General features: G+C 50.5%; 1 protein-coding gene across 1 annotated transcript; it reads right to left on the bottom strand.

Moving 5' to 3' along the window:
• Positions 1–16,020: 16,020 nt before the first annotated feature.
• On the bottom strand, positions 16,021–20,997 carry Kcns2 (potassium voltage-gated channel modifier subfamily S member 2). The gene is made up of 2 exons (XM_040730558.1): positions 20,552–20,997; positions 16,021–19,932 (listed from the first exon to the last, which is right to left on the bottom strand). The coding sequence occupies exon 2, from the start codon at positions 19,887–19,889 to the stop codon at positions 18,453–18,455; it is 1,437 nt and encodes a 478-aa protein (XP_040586492.1). The 5' UTR covers positions 19,890–19,932; positions 20,552–20,997; the 3' UTR covers positions 16,021–18,452.
• Positions 20,998–21,354: the final 357 nt, after the last annotated feature.

The raw sequence follows: 21,354 nt of genomic DNA, 5'->3' as shown, positions 1-21,354 counted from the left end.
TGTGTAAAAGGGTGTCTTGGGTGTGTCTGTTGGGGACTGTGGTGTGTCTTTGTTGGGGACTCTGGTATGTGTAAGGGTGTCTTGGGTGTGTCTTTGTTGGGGACTCTGTTGTGTGTAAAAGGGTGTCTTGGGTGTGTCTTTGTTGGGGACTGTGGTGTGTCTAAATGTGTCTTGGATGTGTCTTGTTGGAGACTGGTGTGTGTAGGGGTGCCTTGGGTGTGTCTTTGTTGGGGACTGTGGTGTGTCTAAGTGTGTCTTGGATGTGTCTTTGTTGGAGATTGTGGTGTGTGTAAGGGTGCCTTGGGTGTGTCTTTGTTGGAGACTGTGGTGTGTCTAAGGGTGTCTTGGGTGTGTCTTTGTTGGGGACTGTGGTGTCTAAGTGTGTCTTGGGTGTGTCTTTGTTGGGGACTGTGGTGTGTGTAAGGATGCCTTGGGTGTGTCTTTGTTGGGGACTGTGGTGTGTGTAAGGGTGCCTTGGGTGTGTCTTTGTTGGAGAATGTGGTGTGTCTAAGGGTGTCTTGGGTGTGTCTTTGTCGGAGACTGTGGTGTGTGTAAGGGTGTTTGGGGTGTGTCTTAGTCGGGGACTCTGGTGTATCTAAGGGGTGTCTTGAGTATGTCTTTGTCGAGGAATCTGGTATGTGTAAGGGTGTCTTAGGTGTGTCTTTGTCCAGGACTCTGTTGTGTCTAAGGCGTATCTTGAGCACGTCTTTGTCGAGGAATCGGGTATGTGTAAGGGTGTCTTGGGTGTGTCTTTGTCAAGGACTTGGTGTGTCTAAGTGTGTCTTGGGTCCCAAGGAGTGAGTCCACTTCCCCGTTTCCACATCCGCAGGAACACTTGACTTCAGCCATCCCTTCCCTGATGCTTTCTTTATCACAAAGACTCTATAAAGAGAAACCACAAGGCCAACTCATTCTTTCCATCACAACGGACCCTGTCACACCCTTCTCCCCAACACTGCTCTCGCCACTTGGTTAAACTCCCCACGTCTCTGCCCAGGTTGAGTGAACTTGGTTTCCTGGCGTCCGGGCTCACAGCGTGGCTCAGCTGACATGGCCTCATCTTTCCTTATTGCTTTGTTTGTTACCATAATTATCTCCTTTACCTTCAGTTTGGGTTGTAAAGTTTTTGAAGCACAGGCGTGTTTATTGGCCCTGCTTCCCTGTGGTGCTTTTTCTGGTGGGCTGGTTAGGAAGCGCTGAGCATTGGATACAATGGGTTCCGTTGTATGCAGTGCTCAATCGTTTATAGGCTGACGTTTATAGGCAGACTCAGCCGTGTCTGAGCTCTGTGAAGGCCTGCCCTTTCAGTGTGTTAGTTCGGCACTTCACAACAAGATGTGTATTCTTCCTGTTTGAAAGGCAAGGGAAGACGTATGAGGAGATCAAGCGACATTACTGCTGATTAACACCAGTGTGGGCTCTAAGCTTCCATGGACCATCTCCAAGCTGTCTTCTCAGCGGACCACACCGTGTAATACATGCAGGCTGCCTGGCTCTACGGTGCTGATGGTGTCGCCGAGCCTTAAAACTTAGGATCTGTGTGAACTGGTTGCTACCTTGCTTGCCTTTCCTACATTTTCCTAAATGGCATCCCTTCTGTCTGGAGAGTGGGATTGTGGGTACCAAGCTGTGCTACAAAGATGTCTTCCAGTTTCTGGGATGCAGGTAGAGCCTGTTTGCCTTGGTTGCCATGCCGTTTTGTAAGTGGTGATGCGCCCCAGTCTCCTCTCCCGTACCAGCTTCCCTTTGACAGCACGTTGGAGAAGCCATTAAGATAGTAAAAGGAGCCTGATGTAAGATGTTAGATGCTCTGGGTTCAAATCCCAGTTCTTCCTTTGTTGTCCTAGGCAAAAATAACCACTCAGCAACACAGTGTTTTAATGCATTTGTAGCTGGTGAGACAGTGGTTAAGGGCATCTGCTGCTCCTCCAGAGGACCCAGGTTCAATTCCTAGCACCCACATGGTAGCTAACAATGGTCTAACTCCAATCATGAGGGATCCAAAACCTTCTGACCTCCATGAGCACTGAACACATGTGGTTCACAGACAGACACACGTGCAGGCCAAACACCTGAACACATAAAATAAAAATCTCAAAAAGAAATCAGTTTGTAATAATGCCGCAATTTCAATGAGCAAATGTTCCAATACCTATAAAATGTTTAGCAAAGTCCCTGGCATAATATAAATGGATATTAGCTTAGAACCGACTCCCAGCCCTTTCCAGTTTCATTTTCATGAGTTGTTTTGCAGAAATAAAAGAAGGGAGTCTGTTCATTGAAAATCAAATGTGTTGTTTTCCAAAATGAATTAGACTCTCCTAGAACCCAAGTAGGCTTTCCCTTAAGAGCTGGCTGTACTCTCGGGCAGGAATTTATGTGAAGAAAAACTATCATTCTTTTGTTAAAAACATTTTTCTTCTTTACACAAGAAGAAGTTGTCTTCAGCTAATCTTAAAGCTCGTACCCTCTAGGACTATCTTTCTATTGTAGGGATTATTGTTGAGACAGCTTCCGTAGCCTTATTTGTAAAGACCCATCTGGAAATTTCTCATTTATGCCCCTGAAAGTTTTTTCTTGGCATGTCTCAGCATCCTTGGGTTCTTGCAGATATGACACATGTAATTGATTTGCTCTCGATTACTCCAGTTCTAGGAAGCTGAAAATCAAGTTTGTTTCTTGAGGGCCTATGATCGGCATAGCTGCGTTTTCCTGATTGTGCTTATGGAAACGAAAAATACTTTTTAGGGGAAATATCTGGAAGTATGTGTCGCATTTTGTACTTAGAATGATTTGGCTCTACATTTTGCGTAATCTTCATATTTTTATAGGATTCCTGAGAGCATCCAAATTTGGTATTGGGTGGTTTGTTTAGGTCCTGGATCCAAAACACTGCCGGTCCTCCTCCTGGGGAAGGAGAATGCTAGGGTGTTAAGATACCAGAGACAGGTAAATCCCGGGCTTCCTCTCCTGGAAGGAGTGCCGTAGTGCCCTTGGCCTTCACACCTCTTGTCCTGGTGACCTACTCACATCACAGTCACACAAGAACTAACTCAGGCTGATGAGGCAGACACCTTGATCCCAGTCCAGCTAAGAGGTCAGACTCCCTAAAGCTTGTTTAGATAGATAGGTAGGTAGATAGGTAGATAGGTAGATAGGTAGGCAGGTAGATAGATAGATAGATAGATAGATAGATAGATAGATAGATAGGTGACAGGTGTGAGAGAGATGGATGACATATTAGTAAATAACTAGATAGTCAATAATAGGAGATAGATATTAGATGATAGATAGTAAATATATAATAGGTGATAGGCAGTCAGACAGACAGTATTTTTAGTACTAAGGGTTGAACCTAAGGCTTCCCATATCCTAGGCAAACACTCTTAACCCTTCTCTATATTTTAAGCCTCTGTTTCCCTGTTTATAATCTATTTCATATTATTAATGGAAATAGAAGGACTTAAGGAATAAGCAAGAGGACGGTGGAAGGAAATGCTCTCTCCAGGCTGGCAGGAATGACGGTGTGAGTCAAAAATTCTGAAGTGGCGCCATACCCCACGCCACCTTAACACTGGAAAACCCAACAACTTCTGAAATCCAATAGAAACCCTAGCATCTTCCCGTGTTCAAGTCTGCCAGTTGGTTTCTTACATTTTGATAGACTTTTCCAAATGTGGCGGTTTGAATGAGAACGGTCCCAGAAGCTCATATGCGTTTGCGTTTAGTCCCCGGCTGGTGAACTGTTTGGGAAGGATAAAGAGGTGAATATTGTCTTGTTGGAGTAGGCACGCCACTGGACGTGGGCTTTGAGGTTTCAGAAGCCATGCCAGACCTAGTCTCTGTCTGTCTGTCTGTCTCTCTCTGTTGATATCTGTTTGTCTGTCTGTCTGTCTCTGTCTCTCTCTGTCGATGTCTGTTTGTCTCTCTCTCTCTCTCTCTCTCTCTCTCTCTGTCTCTCTCTCTCTCTCTCTCTCTCTGCTGCCCACTGCCTGCAGATCAGAATGTAAAGCTCTCAGCTACTGCTCCACCACCACCAAGCCTGCCTGCATGCCGACGTACCCGCCATGATGACAATGGGTTAACCCTCAGAAGCTGTCACCCAGCACCCAATGAAACACTTTTCCTTATAAAAGTCGCCTGGGTCCCGGAGTCTCTTCACAGCAACAAAGCAATCACTGAGACGCCGGGCGAGACCTCAGGTTGGCACTCTCAGGTTTTCCATATCTCTGATATTTATCTGAGATGCTCCAACGTGCAGAGAACATTCCGGAGAGGAGAATCCCGCAGCCTCCCATTTCCAGCCTTTCCACTGATTCCGCAACAGCTCTCCTTCCTATTGAAAAAGAAGATATCCTTGGCAAGAGTATTCAGGTGAGAAGACATCTCGGAGCTTGTGATGGAGGAATTCTGTTACTCAAGAATCAAAGAGAGAGTTCATGGGCGCGTTCCCTGCTGACCTTTCAAGAAGTGTTTTTCAAAGTTTATTTTTAAAACGTTAGCTGATGACCGTAACCACTTTGCCTGCCTAGAACGTGATCTTCTGTAGTGGAGCTTGACATTAATGGGCTGTTGAGCCTGTGCCATTAAATGTTGTGAGGCTTTTCAATTTTGAGGGCAATTAATTGCTAAAGCAAGCACTGATTTGGACTGTTAAGGGGAAAAAAAGGTCATACTCTAAAACTATTTAAATTTCCCACAAATAGAAAAGGTTGCTATTTTTCTTTTTTAAAATATCTGTGTGTATATGTATGTGTGTGTATGTATGTATATGTGTTGTGTGTATGTGTCTTTGTCTGTGTATGTATGTGTATATGTCTATGTCTGTCTGTGCCTGTAATGTGTGTATATATATGTGTGTGTGTGTGTCTGTGTATGTCTGTCTGTGTATGTATGTGTGTATGTCTGTCTGTGTATGTATGTGTGTATGTATATATATATATGTGTTGTGTGTATGTGTCTGTGTGTGTCTGTGTCTGTGTGTATGTGTGTATGTGTATGTATGTGTATATATGTATATGTGTTGTGTGTGTGTGTGTGTGTGTGTGTGTGTGTGTGTGTGTGTGTGAGCCTGCTTGTCTGTATGTGCCCTGTATGTCAGAGCCCCCTGGAACTGAAGTTACAGGTGATTGTGAGCTGCAGGATGTAGATTCTGGGAACTGAACCCAGGTCCTCAGCAAAAGCAGCCAGCATTCTTCACCACTGAGCCCCTAGGTTTGTGTTTTTGTTTTACTCTTGCCTGGTAAATCTTTATGCTATGCCCTGTGCGTTGGTTTGGATGACAATGGCCCCCACAGGCTCATATGTCCGCTGCTTGGTCCTCAGCTGGGGAACCGTTTAAGGAGGGCTGGGGGAATGGCCTTGTTGGGGGAGATGTGTCACTTGGGGTGGGCTTTTAGGTTTCACAAGCCCATTCCAGGCCCACGTTTCTCTCTTTTTCACCCTGCTGCCTGGGGGTCAGGGCGTAAGTCCTCAACTACTGAGTCAGCCCCGAGCCCGCCTTTATGCTGCCCCACACCTTGCCCTGGTGGCCGTGGACTACCCCTCTGAAGCCGCAAACCAGCCCCCAGCCGGAAGCCGCAAACGAGCCCCCAGCCGGAAGCTTTCTTCCATGGTTGCCTAGGTCGTGATGTCTCTACAGCAAGTGAACCCTGACTGAGTCACAGGCCCTTGGCATGAAAACCAAAGCAGGGTATCGTATGCGCTCAGCGTATAGCCGTGTGCACCGCTTGTCCATAGCGCATGGTTCCACAATTGTTGAGCAGAAACAGTTTCCAGAGGCAGGAAAGGTTCACCCTAACCTGTCCATCTTGAAGAACATTCCTTTCTTCAACATCGGGGTTGTATTTAGCAGACGAGAAAGTGTCTCTGTCACAGACGGGGAGGTATCTTTGAAGCAAGCCATTAACGGGCAATGTCAATGGAGCTCTTAATTGGTCTAAATAATAAAAACCTGGAGTCAGACATAGAGGGAAATGCCGAGAGATCAGAGAGAAGAAGGAGCAAGCCAAAGCCACCTTTACCTCCTTAGCTTCCCAGAGGAAAAGAGCGAGGTCCTGTTTCTTCCCGTATATACCCTCTCTCTGCCCAGCCATCTCACTTCCTGTCTGTCTGTCCAGATCTCCATCCCTCTATGGTTAGCTAGTGGCAAGCTCCGTTCTCTGACCCCCAGACCGGCTTTATTTGTACAGGCAAGATATCAGCACAGGGCGGTTTACTCAATGACCCCCGTGTAAGACTTGCCGTCTTCATCAAGAGCAGAAAATGACCTCACTGGGTGATGAAAAGCTAATGAGACCACAGGGTATCACCTGGCATCCAATGTCCCCTTTCTGTTATCGGTCAACAGACATCATCAGTAGAGAATCAACTGGGTACCAGCTTTCACGGCTAACTGGCTCAGGGAGCAGGGCCGCCATGCTGCTCACAGCCTGGACTGTGGCCATGGTTGCAGCAAGAGAGACAGATGCTAAGGTATGTGGTATTAAGATGCGGCGCTGGCTTTTCGGAAGGGAGAGCGGCCCTGAGGGCGAGGGGGAGGTGGGAGGGAGATGGGGGGGAAGCGGAGGGAGGATAACCATTGGGCATGTATTATGTGAGAGAAGAAATCTACTTTCAATAAATAAAATACAAGGGAGGGAGGAAGGAAAGCGGGGCAGAGACAGCTTCAGTAATGACGTCATCACACTGGCCTCCGTGCCCGGGAGGGCAGGAAAAAGGGAAGGGGCTATTTGGGGAGGATGAAGTTCACAGAAATAAGAAAGACTAGCGGACCTCAGTCCGCTGAGTTCACGATACAATAAAAGCGCATAAAGAGAGTACGCTGTAGTTAATTCCGTCCGGCTGTCTCAGTTCTGTGATTGAGAGGAGGCCACAGGATCTGTTTTCGTTCGTCCATTAAATGTTTTCTAGATAAGATAAATCCAAATAACGTCTGGCTCGTCCTGTGGTGCCAAGATCCACCAGCCACATTCGGCTCTCTCAAGTCTGCCCTCTCTTACGTTTAGCATCTAGAAACAAAGGGTTGTCTCGAGGGACTTACCGCGGTTGGACACCAGGGGATGGGGGCCCAGAGTGGGGGGACACCCTGAGGAACAGGAAAGCGCCCCCGGCTTTCCCAGGGGTCTGCTCACTGTCCTGTGGGAACAACTCTCCCCCTCCTCGGCAACCGCCATTCAGGGCTATTCCACTCGGGGACGATCATCACCCCAAGCCGTCGAGCAAACCAGGCAAGCGCTCTGACACTGAGCACACGCGCTGCCGCCCTCCCTTTAACTCGGGCAATTGTCAAGGGATGAGTGATGTACAGCCAAGCAGCCGAGATGAGGGCAAATGAGAAACGGAGAAATGAAAACGAATGTAGAAATGCCACCTGGGTCGGAGTAAACGTAAAATGGTTGGCCGCAGGGAATTTGGCGTAGATAAAGCTTCCCAGACACCAACGTAAAGGACGCTGGGGGTGTGACTCCACCACCAACCAGTGTGGCAGCCCTTGGCATTTGAACTGCAGACGGTCCGAACTCAAATGTACTGCCCAGTGCAAAACACACATCGTACTCCAAACACTCTGGGCAGAAGCAGCCAATTTTTAAAGCGTTTCCTTTTGAGTATTTAGATGTGTTAGCTTAAAGTGTGTGTGGCTTTTTTTTAAATTATTTTGATCTTCTGTTACTACTTAAAATGTGGCTATTACCAAATTTGGAATCCATGCGGAGCGCACATTGGTGCTACATATTATATTTCCGTCGGACAGGGACAATCTAATCTGTCAGATAAAAACATCCATCAGCTGATGAATAGGTTGTCAACACCAGGGAATGTGTGACTCAACAATAAGAAGGAACTAACAGGTATAGGATTTTGGGGTGGTGATGAGCACCTCTAAAGTTGATTACGTTGAATGCTATACAACCACAAATGGATGAAAGGCCGTTAAATTATAAACTTGTAAAACATATTCAGATATTTCCCAACATAAAGATAAAACTTTCAAACTTCAGGAAATGAAAGAAAAGCATAAAGTCTAACCGAAAACACTGAGACACGGAGTGTGCCCCCGAGGGGCACCCCTTGGTTATAGCACGTGATTCAATGCAACGTCAGTATTTAATCAACATTCTCAGAGTAAACACAGGAGTTTTGTCTCTTGTGATGTGCCTGCTGTTTACCAACAGCGTCATACTTAACTCAGGAAACACCTGCACCCACTAATGACTCCCTAATTCCTCTGTCAACTGAGACTGCCCCTTAAAATTCCGTTAGCCAAGCTCTCCTCGTTCCCTAGATGTGCCCCAACTTCTGAATGTCCAATCCCTTTCCCGGACCACCGTCTCCCACCCACTGACCCGGAATTGAAACACAGGGTTCCTTCGTAAGCCTTCACTGCCTTTTTATTCCATAGCCTCTCACCAAACGCAGGCTTCCAAACGGGAGCTGAGTCGTCTTGATACACGGAAACAAGAAGGAAGGGAGGGAGGGAAGGAGAGAGGGAGGGAGGGAGGGAGGGAGGGAGGGAGGGAGGGAGGGAGGGAGGGGAGGGAGCTAATGGGGCAGAGGTGCATTTAAGGACCATCTACTAAGCTCCGAGCTGGATAAATTAAGCTTCAGATGAGCTTGGGATCCCAGTAGCTGAACTCCTCCTGGTACTCAGTAACAGGATAGCTGAAAAGGACCATGGGAACTATGCTATGGCTATGTGGGGAGAAAAACACCAAGGATAAAACCCAGGGACTTAACAGCAAGAGGTACATATGGCTGACACATGTGACAACAGGTCAGGAGGTCTGACGCAGACACAGGAGCCCAGAGTGGAGGAGACCACACACATGTGCACACACACACACACGCACACACACAGGCACACACACATGCACGCACACACACAGTCACACATACACACACGCACGCACTCCACCTATCCCTAAGAGACGCTCAGGAACCTGGCGAAGCAAAGCAAACCAACGTGGGGTGACCAGTGAGCCTCTACCTGTCTCGAAAGGCTGTCCCCCAGAGCTCAGCTAATCTGTACCACAATGACGACCCTGATCTGCCGTGTTCAGTGGGGTGGCCCTAGACAAGGCGCCCAGGCTCCAAATGAAGAAGCTGTTATCCGCCTTAATAACTGACCTTCACAGGAGGGTGGATGAGTGGGTTTGGGCTGTTTAAAATGAGGTTGGGCTGGAGGGATGCGGTGGCTTACAACCGTTTGCAAGTCCAGATCCAGGGGATCCACTACCCTCTTCCGGCCTCCGTGGGCACCAGGCACGCACATGCTGCACAGACAGACATACCATGCAGACAAACGCTCGCACACATTTATTTTTAGTGCTGATATTTATAAACAGTCACAGGAAAACACAAATGCCCAAGTGGCATTAAGGAGTTTGCAGCATGGAACCATCTACAAAACTTTTTCTCTCCCCAGGGATAAATTTTTAAACGTAAATTTGCAGAAATTGCACTTGGGGGAAGGGAAATGTGGGTTTTGGTTGTTTCGGGGTTTTTTTTGTTTTGTTTTGTTTTGTTTTTTGTTTTTGTGTTTTCTCTTAGGGTTAGGCTTTGTTTGTTTGCTTTAATTCAGTGCATTCATTTTGCGTGTGTTGTGTCACACCATGCATGCCACAGGACATGTGTGGAGCTCAGAGAACCCTATCGAGGAATTGGTTCTTGTCTTCCACCATGTGGACCCTGGGGATTGAACTCAGGTTTCAGGTTAGCAACAAGGGTCTTCACCCGTAGAACCATCTTGCCAGAGCATGGGTTTTGTTGTTGTTGTTGTTGTTGTTTTGTTTATCACAAATCTATTCAACTATTATTAGTGTGGTTACAATTCAACACACCTTAAAACTCTCTGGGGGGTGGTGGACCCATTAAAGCATTCACTCTGTCTACAGGCACGAGGACCAGAGTTCAAATGCCCAGTACCCACGTAAATGCTAAGTTGTCCTGGAGGCCTGCTTGCAATTCCGGCCTCGGAAGATGCAGTCAGGACTCCAAGAGCAAGCTGTGGCTGGGAGCCTAGGCAGAGCCGTGAGCTCTGAGTTTCGCTGAGAGACCATGCCGCAGAAAGAATAAGGTGGGAGATGAGGACTTCCCTCATCAGCCCTCACGAGCACGGGGCCCCGCGTGCACACCCGAAAAGGAAAATCGAATGTTCCTACTTTCTAGTGCTGCGACAAAGGCTTGAGTCACACAATTCCTATGCATTCCGTCACTCAGCAGGAGGAGTGGTCAGTGAACCCTAAACGCTGAACCTAGCAGAGGGCTCCCAACAAGGACACGCATAAGACGCACACCCAAAAGAAACAATGATAGAAAGAAAGAAGGAAAGACAGACAGACAGACAGACAGACAGACAGACAGCAAGCAAATAAGGACATCAAAACTGGTGTGCAGTGAATTTGCCTTAAGACCGCCAGCCCCGGAGCTAGAACTGAATGCACGTCCCACACCCGTGTCCCCACCTGCAGCTTCGGGCCCTGGCTGGGCGCTCCTCACCTTCACCGTCCTCGCTACTTCCCAGTCCCCACCATGGCGCCTCTAAGAGGCCTCCCGGTCTTCATCCCCAGCCGTCTAGGTCTGGTGGAGCGGATTCGAAGCTGGCAACAACTGTCCCTGCCACACACACCCCCCTGCACCCCAGGTACTTCTCCTTGAGTCCCAACTGGGCGTCGCCTCCTCTGGCATCCTACCTGGCCCAGCGCAGAGTGGCACTGGCCATGTTAATGGCCCCTGTCTGACAGCCGGGCAAGTGGGGGTGCTGCGTGCTCCGCCTTACCCTGAGGAGTTAGGGTTTTGTAACTCACCTGCCTGCTGGCTGGCTTGTCAGTCATTACCCGGTGGGGGCACCCATCAAGCCCCCCCCCCCCGGCCCCTGCCCTTGGTTCTGGAATCCCTTCCGAAGCACGCTGTCGCAGGGTTCCTCTCTTGCAATCTCCGTTTCATCAGCTTTGCCTGCGAAGCTCGTGCCAAGTGTCTGGCCTGGGGGGGGGGGGTAGCGAAGAGGTCAGCGCAGTCAGCGAGCCCGAGATTGAGGCCCCGAGTCCTCGATTCTGCCAAACCGACTTCCCGGAAACACATACGGTCGATGCCAGCAGCAGGGATTTCCAGGGGCCTCCTCTCCTGTCTGCTTATGACCTGTCAGCATCTAATTGTCCTCGTACTCTGTACTGGACGCTAGAGATAGACATGTCGGCCCTCAAAAGAGTTTCCTGATCATCCTGAGGAGATGTCACCCTGATGACGACATTACACCAGCTGGGAGGGATAACGGTCGGTGTTGTGAGACGTCACAAGGCAGAGACGTCAGGGGTGGGGGACGAAATTTCCACTGGAAGCCGTGCAGAGAAAGCCAGACTGTGAAACGCCATGTTTCCTACCTCCTTTCCCAAAGGGTTTGGATTCCCTGAGGCCCCCGGGGCCTGGGGACAAGGCTTTTCCTGGCCTCCAGAAATTGGCTAGGGCTCTGTAGCCCAACTAAAACCTGCCTGCTGTGCGTCTGCCTCTGTCACCCTCCTGGTATTATGTGAGGCAAGCACTCTCTAGTGTCACCAAACTGGTGACATCTGTACACTCTGGCCCCCAGTCAGCAAGTTTCCCTGACACATCAGGACAAACGCTTCCCTCCGACTCGGGAGGGTCACTGTGTGCTCTGTGCTTGGATGCACCGTTGCGTAACTCTTTTCAAGGTGAGGACCTCAGGTACAGCAGAATTCAGTAAACGTGAGGCTGGCCGGAATGTCTAATTTTAGTGTTGTCAGGAGATAGACACACACACACACACACACACACACACACACACACACACACAGAGGCTCTTTTAAAAAAAACAATACGGGGTGACTACTGAACAACCAGTTTTACTTCTGGGGCTCTCTGAGCTCCCACCGGCTCCTCTTCCCAAAAGTGGTTTTCAAACATGGAATCCAGGGAAAGCAGGAAAAAAGCTGCCTGGCTTCTCTCCAGCAGCCAGTGGGGAAGCCCAGGGACACCCTGGGCTCTGTGCATTGTGGTTTTCCCCCTCCTCTCCTCCCACACTTTCCAGAAAAAGAAAAGCAGAATACAACCCAGCGAGGGTGGCCTTTGTCATAAGCAAGTCTGAGCACAGCGCCGCGGGCCCGCGGGGCTGCCTTTCGGATGCTCCCTGACGGAGCCGAGCGGGGCATGGAGGGTTGAGAAGTTTGCCAGGAAAGTCGATAGGAGGCTGACGGATCAAGACACAGACAGCCAAGCCAGTGCTCCTCTTGGGAAGCGGTTAGCCTGGTGCCTGGCGGCAGACACCTCAGTTCTTTTTATAGTAGGTCTGAAAATGGCTCAGAGTTCTTTAAATGTCTGGGGATGTGGGCGATGAAGAGTTTAGTGCAAAAAAAAAATCCCACGCCTCCCAAGAACCCCAATTCTGTCCTTGTTATATCCCCTGCCACACTGGTTGCCTGAATGCCTGGCACGGTGAGGCACCCCACAGCTCTATGGAGGACAGTTTTTTTTAGAGTGCTAATCCTGGTCATCCAGCGTGCTGCTCACAGGGCCCTTTGGGTGTCCCTTGCTGCAAGGTCTCCCCAGTCCCTGCTGCCCGTCCTCGCCCCCACTGAAGGGCAACTCCTATCAAAAGGATGCTCTTCTCCTCGTAGAGCGTGAAGGACCCCGTGCTGCGGGTTTTCTCCCCCTCACGTGACCCCCTCACGTGTGTGGTTGGATTTAACACCAGCCGTGGCTAAGGAAGCCGCTAGTGGGTCTCAGACGCCGAGACAGGGAGAAGGGCTTGCAGAAAGGAAAGGTCTATCTGGCAAGCCTTGGTCTCCGGTCATTATCAACACAGGAGCCAGTGGGGTCTGAAGGGGGGGGGTGAGAGCCTTTAGTAAAAAGCTGTGATGTGCGGGCCCAGCGCGTGAACATGCCGTGGAGCAGGTGTTAGTGAAGCCTGGTGTACAGCTGAGTGCAGGAACGAGGTTGAGCATAAGGACGTCCCTGGATAGTGAAGATACATGAGCGGATTAAAAGCCACCAGCATCAAAGTCACCCGGAGGGCCGGGGCCAGAGCTCAGTAGCAGGTCCTGGACTAGATCTCTCTCTGTCTCTCTCTCTCTCTGTCTCTCTCTGTCTCTCTCTGTCTCTCTGTCTCTGTCTCTGTCTCTGTCTCTGTCTCTGTCTCTCTCTCTCTCTCTCTCTCTCTCTCTCTCTCTCTCTCTCCAGTTTTATCTGCAGGTGCCTGACCCTGGTGTTTTGCAGATGGATGGCTCACAGGGGTCTACTCTGCTCCCCGGCTAGTAGCCCCCCAGATGAACTTGGTTTGAAGTGGCTGTGCGGGGGTTTTCTCCCGCTTACTGGGAATGACACCCTCTCTGTGTGTTGCTCCTGAGTTGAACATGGTTCTCGACAATCACTCAGCTGCTGAAAGACGATCCGTTGTAGAGACTGAATAGACAAATAAGTCGGGCGGCGGGGAGTCGAGATGACTGGCAGTTCCCCCAATGGACCAGAAGCAGCACTGTGATTCCACCAGCGGAAATGAGGGAGACGGGAGGAAGTTGGAGCCAAGGTGGGAAATCCATATTAGACAGGATGGCTTCTGAATGTGGTGGCATAATGTGGCCTGGGCCGTGGATTTAAGCTGGAGGTGAGACTGTGGACCCGGGAGCCATGCGTGCTGGCTAAGGCTGCACGAGTGTCAACTTCTGAGGGACATGTACAATGGAGGGGGGGGGGGACTAAAGAACCTGCCCAGCCAACAACGTGTAGTATCCAATAACTGGATAAGAGTAGTACAAAGAAGTTGGAGGTTTCTCTATGAGGCCAAATAATCCCCCAGGGAGGAGAGGGGGGCTTGAGAACTTCAGAGAGGCCTCTGGGGTTAGGGGTTAGGAAAGGGTAGTTCCCCAAGAGCGACCAGAGCACAATAGGACCTTGAACACAGAGGAAGGAAATGGGGGAAGATGGCTGAGACACCCAGGTAGAGCCAGTTTCAAGGATCCTCCAACAGTATTCATACCCAACCACCCTGGGCATGCCGAGCTACTCCATACCTGGTTTGCTACCAGTAACCACACGAGTCGCCAAAAGATTGGCACTCTGGGACAGGTGGTCCTGTCAGAGCAGGCTGCGGAGGCTCCAAGCAGGCCACCAAGTGGGAAGGGAATCCTTCAGGAACTTCTGGCCCACTTGAGGTCCCAAGAAAATGTAACAAGCCCTCTACCAAGGACCCAGTAGCTCCGCTCCAGATCTTAGCAAAGATATCCTTCCCCTGCTGCCTCCTGCCAAGAAGAAATGTTAGCCTTGGGGCTAGGAAGACCATCATTTAGGTCTCCAAAAACCAATGGAAATGTGGGGAGGCAGGATGGTCTTCTTCATATAATCCTACCGTGTGAGAAGCAGAGACAAGTATTCCCAGAGCAAGCTGGCTAGCGAGACTAGCAAAACCGTTGTGCTCTAGGTTCAAGTGAGAGACCCTGCCTGAATATATGAGGTGCATAGTAATTGAGGAAAACAGCCAACTTTAACCTCTAGCCTCTACATGCATGTGAACATGAATACACACATGTGCACACACACACACACACACACACACGAGAAAAACAAAAGGCAGCTCATCCTTTTTCAGTCAATCCAGTCCCCTCCTTCCCAATGTCCTGGTCTCTGTCACTCCATGTGTAATTGAGGGGCCTTAAGGAGGTTTAATAATTGTTTTCTGTTTAATGTGCACATTTGCAAGGCTGCCATCCTGAACGTGTCAGTCACGTGCCTCGTTCCAGAGTGGAGGCGCAGGAGATTTGCAGACGGGACTCAGACGTCGTGGAGCAGTGGAGCCACCAGAATGCTTGCACGGTGGCATGCTAATGAGTGTTAAAAATGACTTTACAAATACAGCGTTCTCGGTGTTTAAAATTACAACCCTGGAACAAGCCATGCTGTTAAAACATACAAGAAACACCAGTTGAGTCTTCAAGTAGAGACCACACAACCCGTACAAGCCGCCGCTGTATCCCCAAGTGCAGAAAACAAACCGTTCTCCGTTGAAATGAGGCGATAATTAACAGGTAGCTCAGTGAGCTGAGTGCTATGATAAGTAGAAATAACAAATTCAAATATTAAACACCAATTACTACCTGATGAGCGAGGCATAAGCTCGGCATTCAAAACGCCCCTCCACTTGCAGCGAAGCCCGGGAAATGAGGACTGACGGGCAACGCAGCCTAAGCAAGACCTGTGCGTGCGTCTGTTCGGTGAACACGCGAGTCACTTCCAAAATGTCCATCTCACAAGCCGTGAGGAAAGCTCGGCCCGGGTGTTTTGTCCCAGTGACATCGAACAGATCAAATACCAGGCGTGACGCCGCTCTTCAGCCACCAGCAGGACACAAGTGAACCTGTGTCGTGTGTGTGTGTGTGTGTGTGTGTGTGTGTGTCTGTCTGTCTGTCTGTGTGTGTGTGTCTGTCTGTCTGTCTGTGTGTGTGTCTGTGTGTCTGTCTGTCTGTCTGTGTGTCTGTGTGTCTGTGTGTCTGTCTGTCTGTATGTGTGTGTGTCTGTGTGTGTGTCTGTCTGTCTGTGTGTGTCTGTCTGTCTGTGTATGTGTGTGTCTGTGTGTGTGTGTCTATGTGTGTGTGTGTCTATGTGTGTGTGTGTGTCTGTCTGTGTGTGTGTGTCTGTGTGTGTCTACTCATCCCCACCAAGAAAGGATTCATTATGGGTCACTTTGAAAGTTTGATGGGGGTCACTTAATCTTTGTAGCTTTTACTCCCAAGAGCAGGGCAGAAAGTTAATCTGCTCTTCCTGGGTTACCAAGAAAAACTGCTGCCGCGGGGGCATTATCTAAGGTGGCCAGCGCTTGTAAACTTCCTGCCTTGGCGGGTTTTGGTGGCAAGAGAAGGCTTCCCAGAGTCCCACGCCCCTCTTCACCTTCTCTGGGAATTCGCTGCAGCAGCATCCCAGCCATCCGCGATGTTCTCCCAGGAGGTCTGTGAAGCCACTACTTGGAGAACTCAATGCTGCGGGGACCCTTTCACGTCCAGAAGTGACTACACGGTCTTGGCGGGCAAAGAAATATTCTTTTACGAGTATACATGTATATGTACAAGAAATGTTTAAAAAGACAGTCTCTAAAGCACTTTGGGATTCCCCCAAAGAAAGGCACCGGGTAAAAGCAAGTCATTACCAAAAAAAAAAAGAGAAGTCAAGTTTCCCAGCTTCCGTACCCTTGTAGGTACCCACTAGAGGTACCGCTTTTTTTTTTTTTTTTTGGTGGTAAACCCGCGCATTTAGAAAAAGCCTTGTGAGAGTGGCTAAGTCATTCTGCCTCCTGTGTCCCTTCTCTTTTGCATCAGCTTCATGGTCACTGACCATGGCTATTATGCTGTTTGTCTTGCACCGCCAGCCCCGGCAGACCAAGCAGCCCTCACGGGGCTGATGCTCTCACCTGCCTTCAGTGCATCTTTCTCTGTCTTCTGGGGCTAAAGGTACTAGCCGACATCAAGAGTTCCCCGTGGAAACTCCCACTCCTCAGAAGGCAGGTTCCTGTACGTTACCCTACATCCCCTAGTGCTTTGGAATAATACACGTAAGGTGTGTCTGCATGGAGGCACTAGGCACCCTCCGCCCCTCTTGAGACTCCTGTCTGATGATAGATTCCAACTGGAGGCTCAAGGACATTAAGTGACCAGTGCTTTCATCCAACAAGTCGCCCACACTGTAGTAGCCATGACAACTACTATTGCACAAAGCCCTCTGAGAAGATCCACTCCACACACTCTGGCGAGGTGTGGATTATCCCTACCCGACTAAAACACAAAATGGACCGATTAAGACTAGGTCCAAACTTTGGATTAAAAAGCCTGCTTATCACCATATTTGCATCCCTAGATTCTATAGCCTTGCCAAAGACTTAACAGTAATGAAAGCCGCTGGAAAAACCATCAGATCATGTGGAGGATGACGGGAAAGGAGTATCTGAAAAGGGGGCCAGCTTCCCCTCCATACTGTATTATGCTAATTGCAGAAAAGGAGTTGGAAAAGGAAATAGTGGCGACCCTTCAACAAAGCTTAATGGTTGAAAGGATTTTTTTCCAGCTGTAATCTTCTAAAGAAACTCAGTTATTTATGTTTCATGAAGTAGTAGTTTTTGGCTTTATAACTCTTTCTTTTCTTCTGGCCTCTGCCCATGCCCCACCCCAAAAATATAGCCCTGCAATTGCAATGGAAATAAGGACAGTGTTTCCACCTTGGGTAAGTCACACTGCCTTCATGCATATCTATATTTTGAGTACACTTCTGGACTACTAGGTTTCCATGTCACCGCAGGAACCCCAGGCAATCAAAACATTGTACATACTATCCTGTATCCTAGAAGCAAGACTACTAAAGAGAATTCTGCTTGGAAGTAAAAAAGGGCTGTCATTTTATGGGCTTTCAGAGCAGGCAAGAGAGTGTTTAAGCTGTTGCCCTTGCTAGCAACCTAACAATGCTCACCTCACAACGACAATGTGACACTAACCTCTTCTAGTTGAGAAAGACACACAGCCTTATTCCTAAAACATCTTTAAAAAGAAATGCTTGAAAAAACATGCTAATACCAAGACACAGCAAACTTTGGTCAAAGGAAATCTCAGCCAGAAATAAATGTCTCTATGATTCCTCCAGGAAAAATAGAGGCCTGACTGTCAGTGAAAGGACTTAACCTACATGAGCTCTGCTTATAGCATCCTGGGGTTTGGTCCATGTTTAGCTAAAGCCCCTGTCCCTAATCTATCAGTTTAAGGAAAACATTCACTCTTTACTACATGTTGACTAAATAACATCTCTTACAATGACACTTGGGAGATATGAATCAATACACACCTTTCTAAAACGGGTGGGCTTACCCATGCACATCACAAGGACAGGACCAAGGAGAAATAAGACTTGCATTGGTCAGGTGTGCTTAGCTTTGCAATCTTCCTGTTTTGGTATTAAAAATTAAACTGAGATTCCGTTTTTCACAAGGTTGTGACCCGAATCTCATTATATCCTCGCTGACCTCACAGACGGCTGTGTTTCCAGGGAGCAGACTTATCGGGGCTTTTTGTATAGAGTTCACACAACCACCTCAGAAACAGGAGGACAGACAGCACTACTCACGGATAGTACTGGGGCATAAACACTAGGATAGCATACACAGTGGACAGAGAAGTTAGCATTCTAGACACTTATCTGACAGAAAGATGAACATTTTACGCCCGTGATGCAAAGACCAGCGAGTGCCATTTCCTTGGAAGCTGCAAAGGCACGGCGTCAGACACACCATTCCTCTTTTTTTAAAAATGGCTCTAAACATCGCATCAACAACCTAGGGCTCATATCCCATGCAGCTCTCCCTCTAGGGTAGGGATGACTTCTTATGCCATAACCCCTCCACTGCCTGGATTGTGCCATCGGCACAAGGGGCAGATCACCAATGTATGTCAGGGGACGGCAACCCCTCCCAGCTAACGTAGAGAATCGTCTAAACTCAGTTCGCTAGGCGAGCTCCTGCTCATGTTAGTCAGGCTTGCCATGAGGGATTTAACTTTATGGGCGTAGTAGTCCCTTAAATTGACCGAAGGGACCTCCTTCATCCCGTCTCCAAAGTCACAGCTGCGCATGGCACTCTCAAGTTGCTTTTGGCGCCGATAAAAGTGGGAGAACTTATTGAAGATCAAAGTGATGGGCAAGACCACCACCAGGATGCCTGCCAAGATGCAGGCAGAGGCTGTCAGTTTCCCCGCTGTGGTCCCTGGGACCACGTCTCCATACCCAACCGTGGTCATACTGACGGTAGCCCACCACCAGCATGCGGGGATGGTAGCCAGGCTCTCATTCTCCTCTTTTTCAATGGTGTAGGCCACCACTGAGAAGATGGAAATCCCCACCGAGAGGTAGAGCAAGAGCAACCCCACTTCCTTGTAGCTGTATTTCAGGGTGGCTCCCAAGGAGCGGAGGCCGGTGGAGTGCCTGGCCAGCTTGAGAATTCGGAAGATTCTCATCAGCCTGAGGACCTGAGCCACCCTGCCCAAGTTTGCCAAGGTGGGAGAGCTCTCCACCACCAGGTTCACCACTAGAGTTATGTAAAAGGGGACAATAGACATCAGATCGATAAGGTTGAGGGCATTCTTGAAGAACTTGAGGAAGTCAGGGGCCACCGCAAACCTGGCCACCAACTCAAACGTGAACCAGGCGATGCCAAAATGCTCCACGATTTCGAACCTGGGGTCTTCACCGGGGTTGCCCTGGCTGTCGGGGATTTGGAAATCGGGCAGGCTATTGAGGCACATGGTGATGATAGATCCCAACACCACCAAGATGGAAAGGACGCTGAAGACCCTGCTCAGGACCGAGTAGCCCGGGTTGTCCAGTGCCAGCCAGAGCTGCCTGCGGAAGTTTCCCAGGGGCTGCCCGTCGAATTTGGAAGCATCGTTATAGAAGGCCAAGATCTCGTCAAAGGAGGACGTGGTGCTCTCCTGGTCACTCTGTTCGTCCCACTTCTCCTGTTCAGGTTCCACTTTGCGGCCGTGATAACTGTAGCTGCAGCAGGAGTCAATGAAGAACTCGTTGATACCCCAGTACTCGATCTCCTGGCTGAAGGAGAAGACGCACAGCTCAGCCATGACGTGAAGCTTGCCCGTGTGGTAGAAATGCAAGACGTAGGGGAAGAGCTCGGGGTTGCGGTCGAAGTAGAACTCGTGCTGGACGTCGTCGTAGTCATCACAGAGTTCCAGGATCGCCTCTCGGGAGTGGCAGAGGAGCAGGCGGCCCAGGCGCGTCTCGGGGAAGCGCAGCAGCGTGTGGGAACGCAGCCTTCTCTTAAAGCCGCCCACATTGATGCGAATCTCTCCATCCTCCTCGACTTCAGCCTCGGACACGTCCCACAGGCTCTGGCGGGTCATGCTGGAGATGCCCAGGCGCCCGCGCCGCGCGGGGGCGCTACACCTGAAAGCAGAAGGAACCGCATCTGTGTGAGCTCCAGCAATCCACACCCCAGCCTCTTTTTCTTTCTCCCCACCCTCCTCTGGCTGGGCCCAGTTCTCTCCAGCAGGGTCTCTGTGTGTGTGAGTGCGCCTGTGATCAGGCACCGGGGTGCAGGAATGGCTCTATAGGGGTTACCCTTCCCAAGGCAAGGCAAGGGTGTATGTTTCTACGAGTACAGCCGGGCCTCCACCTCCTCCCGGGAGTAGCACCCAACGGCTCTGAGAGCCCATGGGGGCTGCGTGCTGACCTTGCCTGTGAGCAAACCAAGGAGACGCCCCTGCCCTCTCGCCGCAGACAGGCGGGACCCAAGCTGAGATGCGCACCGGCAGGGCTGGGCCAAGAAGGGGGCGCGGAGATTTGGGAGGGGGCGGGGAAATTCACCGCTCCGGTCCGCAAATCTGGGGCCCAGGGGGAAGGGGGTCAACTCGGCGTCCCAGGTCTCCAGCTACCAAGGACCGATCCCCTTCCCAGCCCCCTCCCAACCCTCCCACCCCCACCGGCGCCCTTCTGGCGCGGTGCCCCCCGGCCGCGTGCGCTGCGCCTTCCCCAGGCTCGCCTTGTGCCTTCTGGAAGCGCTTACCTGGGTGCACCGGCGCCCGCGGCCGAGGCCGGCGGGAAACTTCCCCGACCTGCTGGCGAGCATCGCCGCGGTGGCCGCCGCCGGCTGGCTGCGCGAGTGCGCGCGGTTGCGAGGATGTGGATGTATGCGCCTGTGTGTTTGCCCCGCCACCGGGCAGGCGGGGTCCTCCGTGCCGTGCGCCTCCTTCAGTCTCGGGCCCCACACGCCGCCGCCCGCAGTCGCGAGAGGCTCACAGGTGGCTGCGTGGCCCCGACGCTCGTGGAGCCCCCCTCTTCCGATCCGTGCGCCCCTCACCCGCCAAGAGAGACTCGAGCCCACGCCGCAGGCGCCCGCGGAGCGGGGGGTGGGAACCGAGCCCGTGCGCCTTGCGGAGGGCCCAGAGCTGGGAGTTCCGCGATGGTGCTGAACGGACAGCTCCGCGCGCTTCAGCCTGGGGCTCAGCCGAGGCTCCACACTCCAAAGATGTTCTGGGGCGTCATTCTGTCCCCCCCCGGGCGCCCCAGCTCTGCACGGAGCTGACACCTTTCCCCCCCTCCCTCCGCATCCTCCGGGGACAGCTGTTATTGCCAGCACCCCCAGGGCTCAGACAGACGGTTGCCTGCGGTGACTTTCTCCCTCTCTGGGTCTGTAAGAAACAGGGCAGGGAATGAGAGATGACTTGGGTGTGTAGGGCAGATAGGATCTATGGGCTTCCTCTTTTGGAGACCTGAGGGAAAGTTTCCCACACCTGGATGTTTCCGGGTGTTTGGAAAACAGGAGCTGTCGGGGAAGAGAGGTTGAGCTGTGACAGGCATGTGAGTAGA

Source organism: Mesocricetus auratus, unplaced genomic scaffold, assembly GCF_017639785.1.
Source record: "Mesocricetus auratus isolate SY011 unplaced genomic scaffold, BCM_Maur_2.0 Super-Scaffold_100023, whole genome shotgun sequence".
Classification (NCBI taxonomy): domain Eukaryota; kingdom Metazoa; phylum Chordata; class Mammalia; order Rodentia; family Cricetidae; genus Mesocricetus; species Mesocricetus auratus.
The sequence above is the reverse complement of the archived record's forward strand: the minus strand, read 5'-3'. Positions and strand labels throughout refer to the sequence as shown.